Genomic DNA, 8,051 nt, shown 5'->3' on the forward strand with positions numbered 1-8,051 from the left:
AAAAATGATAGATTGTCTATTACATATGTTATGAGTGTGGTACATCTGCATCAGGTAAATATTGAACTCAGTGAATGCATTGATTTGATTAAAAATTCATTTATCGGAAATGATAATCATAATTTTGGACACCTTAAGAGATGGTAAATTGTTCATGAAAAAGGATGACGACACAACAGTGATATGGATAAAAATACCTGATCACCTCAACAAACAGTCAAAGAAGGCAGCAAAATTTTAATGCCACCTATGAAAACTTAGATCTTGGTGCTACTGTCAATTGTAAAAAACTATATAAATTAACCTCTGTAAAAATTTTTTTTTCAATCTATTACTTCAAATTCATCCAAGAACGCCAACTTATATCCTTTAAATATTAGGTTGTTATGGTCAAATTTTGATAATTTTAATTAAATTTTGTTGAATTTAGTCTTACTTTTTTCAGAAATCGAACCATATATAGAAATATGGATTAAACAGCTTGAAATCGATTGTTATTCTCTCACTATTTATGACATATGTTATGATTGTCGTGCTTATAATCATTCATGCAGATTAATTCTGTACTGCAATTCTAGGAAAAATACTTTTAATAAATTTCATAAACTGGAATAAAATATGTACATTGCAGAAAGTGTGATGTATGACAGAGTAATGAATATATGAGGGTGGTCTGAAAAGTTCTCAGCCTAACAATGAAAAAACGAATTTATAATTTCAAAATTATTTTTATTTTTCAACATAATCTTCTTTAAGACTAATGCATATTCCATATGAATATGCATTAGTCTTAGTCTTATTGATAATGCATATTCTCAATAAGATCTGCAAAATACCCATCTATAGCTGCAATCACCTCTTGATTCAAAGTAAAACACTGACCAGCGAGGAAGAGTTTTAGTTTTGACAAGAGATAGAAGTCAGAGGGAGCCAAATCTGGGGAATAGGGTGGATGTTCCAACAATTCATAGTGCAGATCATCTCCTTAATTTTCCCATTTTCAAAACTCCTTTGTGGGTGGGTGTATTGTCCTGATGAAAGATGATTTTTTTCTTCTGCAAACCGGGTCTTGAATTTTTAATCTAGTCTGATTAAAAGATCAGAATAATATTCCCTGGTTATTGTTTTACCTTTTCAAGATAATTAATAAACAAAATGCCTTTAGCATCCCAAAACACCGATGCCATGACTTTTCCTGCTGATGGAACCAACTTTGTCTTCTATGGTGCTGAACAACTGGTTTCTGTGCACTGTTTTGACTGCTGTTTGGATTCTGGTGTGTAATGGTGAATCCAAGTCTCATCCAGAGTAATAAATTGATGCACAAAATCAGTTTTATTCTTGTTAAAACGCTCCAAGCACTGTTCAGAGATTTTCATGCGAGTGCATTTTTGATCTGCTGTGAGCAAGCACGGCACCCATCTTGTGCAAAGCTTTTTCATTTGCAATTCTTCATGAAAATATATCCTACACGTTCTTTTGAAATGCCTATAGTCTCAGCAATTTCATGCCCTTTGACTTGCCGGTCATCCAATACCATATTGTGCACTCATCAATGATTTCTGGTGTTGTTACACTTTTTGGATGTCCTTCACATGGATCATCTTCAAAGCTGGTACGGCCACGTTTAAACTCAGCAGTCTATTTCTTAATTGTCGAAAACAAAGGAGAAGAGGGCCCATAAACTTTTATGAACTTCGAATGAATTTCTTTTGCCGCTAAACCTTCTTTTACAAAGAATTTTATAACTGCATGATACTCAATTTTATCCATTTTAAGGGGTACAGACAGCACTTTTGCTTCAGACAGCTGTATGAAACAAACTACTGGATAGAATGACTTGCAATTTCATATGGATGCTTATGACAGATGTACCAATGTAGAAAAAAAAATCTTGCTGATAGTGTTGCCATCTATGGTCGAGGCCAAGAACTTATCAGACCACCCTCATACTTATATGGAGGGGGGGGGGGCTAGAAAGTTCTGATAAACACCTAGAACAAAAATTATATTAAAGCAACTGATATAACCACAAGAAAGAACATGCAAGGATATAAGAATAAGAACATAAGTAACCTTCATAACTCCAGTACTAGTTTGTTCTTTCTTGTGGTTATATCAGTTGCTTTAATATTATTTTTGTTGTAGGTGTTATCAGAATTTTCCAGACACTCCCCATATTTGCTATATACTGTGCACATGATGCCCCAATTGATATTTTCTATCAGAGCTGATTAATGTCTTCAAGACATTAATCAGCTAATCATTAATCTAATAAAACATTAGATAAGGAAGAAAGAAAAACTTTGTTATTAGCATAGAAAAAATCCCTACAATTTAATGTTTGAAGACGACTAAAATTTTCCAAAAACATTGATTGGTTGAGCCAGTGAAGTGTGGAAGTTGCCTGAAGGAATAGAAAAATCAGAACTCATAGTGGACTGAGGAAATTAAAGAGGAGGTCATAGAAAGGAAGAGAGCATATTGAAAGTTCCTATCATATAAGTCAGCATTGCTCCAGTATACAGAAAAAATTGTAAGAATGCAAAGCATTGTGTAAAAGTAATTAAACAAAAGTCATGGAAAGACTTTGGTAAGAATATAGAAGATAAATATAAGGAAAGTGTTCTGGACCATCAAAAAACTTGGAAATGGGGGAAACAGTACTGAAAGGAATCAGATGACAAAGGTGACATGAAAAATGAAGATAAAGATATCCTAAATGCTTGAAGTAATTACTTTGAGAGATTGTTGAATGAAACAAGAAGTAGCAGAATAGTGGTAGAAAATATTCAAGAGGAATGTAGTCAGGAGTACATCATCACTGAAAATGTGGAAATGTAGCTAGAATAGATAACATTCTATTAGAAATACTCAATATGCAGGTATAAAAATTTTACAGTGGCTGCAGGCGAAGCTCCAGATTTCGATGGAATTCATCCTGATTTCCTGTTGAAGTCAGACCAAGCAGTGGTTCGCTTGCTTTTTCTCTGACATCCTCCAGACTGGTAGACTTCCAAAAGAGTTTAAGAGGACAAAAATTATCCTTATCTTAAAACCAGGAAAAACCAACAACAAACCAGAAAATTGCTGACAAATCGTCCTGTTTAGTGCCTATTATAAGCTCCTAGAAAGGCTCATCCTCAATAGAATTGCCCCTAAGATAATAGAACAAGCCCCAGTGGAACAGGGCAGATTCAGACATAAACAAAGCTGCTGTGATCAGGTTCTGTCACTCACCGCATATATAGAGGCAGACTATTAGCAATGCTTGAAAACAGCTTAGCTTTTGTAGAGCTTACTGCAGCTTATGATACAGTCTGGAGGCAAGGCACAATCTGCAAGTTACTTCATGCAGTCCCATGCAGAACAGTAGCATAACTAATTGAAAACATGCTAAGCAACCACCTGTTCCAAGTGTTTATGGATGAGAACAAAAGTAAACAAAGAACACTGGATAATGGATTACCACAAGGGTCAGTTCTGGCTCCGCTCCTTTTTAACGTATACATTGCAGATTTGCTTAATACGGTTTCCAAGAAGTTTTGTTATGCTGATTACATTGCTCTAACCACCAGACGCACCAACTTTATTACAATGGAAGATATACTAACAAATGATCTTGCATTCCTAGATGAATACCTCTGCAAATGGACATTACACCCAAATCCTAGCAAAACAGAAGTTTCATACTTCCACCTGAACAATAACCATGCTAGCAAAGACCTGGTGGTCTACTTTAACCACAAACTGCTATGCTACAGCAGATTCCCGAAATATCTGGGTATCACTTTGGATAGAATTCTATCTTTTAAACCAAATCTCATTAATACAGCATCCAAGCTAAAAACACAAAGCAATGTACTGCAAAAACTGTGCAGAACAACTTGGGGTGCCTCAGCAGCAATGCTTCTGTACTGCTCTTAGTATTGATTACTCTGCATCTGAACACTGCTCAGCTTAACACCATTATGCCTTATTTCAACCCCAGCCTACTGGCTCCCAGTGCTAAGCAACATGCCACCACACCTCTTGCAGATCAAAGTTTCTTCTACAGGAATACAGCAAAATCATGAAAATCCAAGATCTCCCAATCCACAAAGACATCCAACCCCTAGAAATAAATAGGCTGAAGTCAAGGCACCCTCCAATCTTCACAGCAAAAAATCTTGTGGAGACAAGTTTTAACATGAAGGAGAAGTGGAAAGAGTCCTTCAACAGGAGACCTCCATGAATTAGTGGACCCAACACAGATTCCTTCGGGTTTTGACCTACCTCGGAAAACTTGGTCTACCCTTAACAGAATCTGCACCAATCATGGCAGATGTGCAGACCACCTTTACAAATGGGGCATGATTGCCTCACCGAGGGTGCGACTGTGGATCCTCCCCGCCAGACAGTTAATCATATACAACAATGGAAACCTGTCGGATATCACCCATGCTCCCCAAGCGCAATTGACTGGATAATCAACCTAGATATACAGTTATAGTCTATTCTTCAGTGTCTCTTTTATGACTGTATTATGTATTATTATAGTACATATGTCTATTATTATGTTTATATATATTAAGGATTAATGTAATATAGCTCTCATGTGTGAGCCATATGCTAAATAAATAACAGTGGCTGCACTATGTAAAATATATATATATATTCCAAATAATTGGAGTAGAGCCCCGATAGTCCCTGTCTCTGTTAGTTATATGGCATAAATTGACATTATATCAAGCAGTACATAGTCTATTTAGGTTGTAAGTCAGCTATTAGAATTGAAGGAGATAGTTTGATGTAAAATTAAGTGTTAGACAAGGATACATACTTTCTCTACTATTATTCATCATTTGTTTAGCGACTCACATTATGAAGGAAAGTAGCATTTAACTTAATATAATTTATAATTTAATATGTTAAACTCAGCACTTTATGACTGTAGCATTTATATGCTGTATAAGCCTTTCATATACTACATGAAAAAGTAAACTTTTCATGTAGTAGTATTATATTATCCAATATTTGATGGTACATATCAGGAATTTGATGATGTCTACTATCAACCTCATCTCTTATCTTCTCCATTCCCTTCAATACTCTCTAAATATATATGCTGAATATACAGCATCCATTACTTGCCTTTAATATTTCAAAACTTCACATTCTGCAATATTGAATTGGTAACTTATTCATTGCCCCTACAATCTGTTCAAATTTGTGTTCCTGTATCACTCCATTAGGGAGTGATACATCAACCTTTTTCTTTATTTTCCCTAACTTTGCATCTGCAAAGAATTAAATATCTCCAGTTAAACTTCTTCCAATATTATTTACACATAAGTTAAACGGTAATTATGCTAAAACAGATGCCTATATCATACCACTCATGACTTTCCACTTTCATGACTACCCTCATGACTTGCTCATACTTGGTGGATAGTACTCACTAGTTGAACATTTTTTCACATAGTTGCACTATAAATTAAAGATGCCATAAAATTATATTCTTGATTTCATCCTTTATTCATGCCTAAGTAAACAAAGTTTGCACATGAAGTCACTTTGCGACTGGGATACTTGTATATAGAGGCTAAGACTTCGCTCAATTGCCTTAGTATCCCATTATGCAATGCACATATCCTTATGGACATGTATAATGCTATGCATTATGGGAAAGGACCAATATCCAGACCAGTTTTGACATTTATTGAGGTTCCATCAGTGCATTGTCAGCCAGACCCAGAAGTGATACCAAGGTTTAAGTAATGCAGAAATCATATCTTTATATACAAGTAGTCAAAAGGTGTCACCTTATTGTCAAAATACTCTGGATTAGAGACAGATGTTGAAAGTTTTTTCACTTGGTTATACTACAAATTAAAGATGCTAAGAAATTATATTCTTAGTTTCATCCTTTATCCAAGTGTAAGCAAACAAAGTTTGCACACGAAGTCATTTTAACCGGTCTGAGTAGTGGTCCTTCCCATAATGCATAGCATTATACATGTCCATAAGTATATGTGCATTTCATTCTGGGATACTAAGGTCATTAATGTGAAGGCTTAGCTTAGCCTCTATATGCAAATAGCCCAGTTGTGAAGTGACTTCATGTACAAACTTTGTTTGCTTACACTTGGATAAAAGATGAAACCAAGAATTCAATTTCTTGGCATCTTTAATTTATAGCGTAACCAAGTAAAAAACATTTTCAACTATTTAAATTAAGGGGATATTACATCCCACGAGCCAAATAAGGAACTCAAAGATAAAAATCTAAGAGTTTCATGCCGAATATAGAAACTATATAATGTTCAGCGAGTCCAAGCGTAAGCCAAATACCTGGTTTATTCAGAATGAAACTCTTAGATTTCTATCTTTGAGTTCCTTATTCGGCTCTGAAACAATGTGGGATGTAATATCCCCTTAATTTAAATAATTTTACATCTCCGACTTGAGCCTTTGGCTCTTTATATTTAGTAACATTTTCAACATTTGTCTCTAATTCAGTAATAAGGTTTGATGCCTTTTGACTACTTGCATATGGAGATATGACTTTTGTATTTAGAAAGAAGAATCCTAGGAGATATCAAATTTATGACTAAATGGCGTAGAACACCCACATTATGCAGTATTCACCATGGGGAGATAAAATTCTGTATATTTTGCTATGAGAGGTTTTTTTAAATAGTTTCATTCTCTTAATTCACTGTGGCCTTATAGTCAATTGCAAGGATGACTGAAGATCTATCCCTCAAGAAAAGGCCCTCAACGCATTTAACCCAGATGGGGCTAACTACCTGGGTATCAGTCATCTTTGCACTTTAGTTTTCATTGGTTTGGTTGTTAATCTATATGAGATTGGTGAAAAAAGGAAAACTGATATCCTTTGGCTGTATGGTGATATAAAAGAGCTGAGGCCTTTTCTCTATCTTTCATGCTATATATCTATGTTTTCTTTCTCCTAATCAGGCTTTCTTGCACTCCTGTACTAACTACTCTAGGCCTATGATGAGCAATCCTTTACTTTTTCAACTCAATAAAGGGTGAAAGAACCACTACCAGTCTGGGTAGTGGTCCTTCCCATAATTCATAGCATTGTAGATATCCATAAGGATATATGCATTGCATTATGAGATACTAAGCAATTGATGTGAAGCCTTAGCCTCTATATATAAGTAGCCAGTCACAAAGTGACTTCAGGTGCAAACGTTTTTTATTAATGCATGGATAAAAGGTAAAACCGAGAATATAATTTTACTTGGCATCTTTCATTTATAATACTCACTAGGATAGAGACTATGCAAAATAAAAGCTTAAATATACTGTATGTTTTTATACATACACTTTAATTCTTTTATTATGCAAAAAATTAATATAACTTATATCTTGCAGATGGAATTATGGTTCAAAGTCTTTGAAACTGCATATTCTAATTCAAGTAATGTTAGAGATGAAGAATAGGGGTGACTGGAACCAAGCCTTCAAACGTATTCCTGAAAGATTTCTTAAACAGGAATTTTAATAAAAGAAAAGGGTTAAATACTACTGTATACAAAAGCTGTTAAATAATTTCAGACGTGACCTGTAAAGTTCTTGAAAATTAAATGCCTGTACTTTTGATATGGAATTAGAATGGATTTTTTTTTTTTGCACTTTTTAAAAAAAAAATTTGTCACATATAATTACTTTTTTAAACAGGATAGAAGATCCACAGTTTACTGAAAACATTCTCTGCCAAAAGCAAAATAACTTATTAGGGTCCAACATTAGATATGTTGATGTCTAAAAAGTTGTTTTGCCAATATTAATTTTAATGAGGTATGTGTTCTTTGGTAGACAGTACTTTTCTCTTTTGGGTTTTTTAATCTTATGAGAAGGATGCTTTAAAATTTACATACCCTTACTTGTCATTTACCATTTCTTCCCTATAGATTATTTCAGTTTGTGTTTGCATTGAATGTGTACCTCTTAAGTGTGTTAGGTAATTCTAAACCATATGTTGGATTGTAAATATTTAATTTTAATATAGTTAAATTAAATTAAGCTTTAAAATCCTG

The 8,051-nt window shown here is 34.3% G+C and overlaps 1 protein-coding gene across 1 annotated transcript in view; it reads left to right on the forward strand.

Moving 5' to 3' along the window:
- The window catches only part of LOC150109654 (tRNA methyltransferase 10 homolog C-like), a 30,619-nt gene extending 22,998 nt beyond the window's left edge, over nt 1-7,621 (forward strand). Inside the window, exon 3 of the mRNA XM_090409552.1 lies at nt 7,387-7,621. Within this exon, the coding sequence (XP_090265678.1) occupies nt 7,387-7,516 (130 nt within the window). The 3' untranslated portion in view covers nt 7,517-7,621. The remainder of the gene's footprint in view (nt 1-7,386) is intronic.
- Nucleotides 7,622-8,051: the final 430 nt, after the last annotated feature.

This window comes from Typopeltis vanoorti, chromosome 2, assembly GCF_054136105.1.
Source record: "Typopeltis vanoorti isolate ZY-2024b chromosome 2, IOZ_Tvanoo_1.0, whole genome shotgun sequence".
Classification (NCBI taxonomy): domain Eukaryota; kingdom Metazoa; phylum Arthropoda; class Arachnida; order Uropygi; family Thelyphonidae; genus Typopeltis; species Typopeltis vanoorti.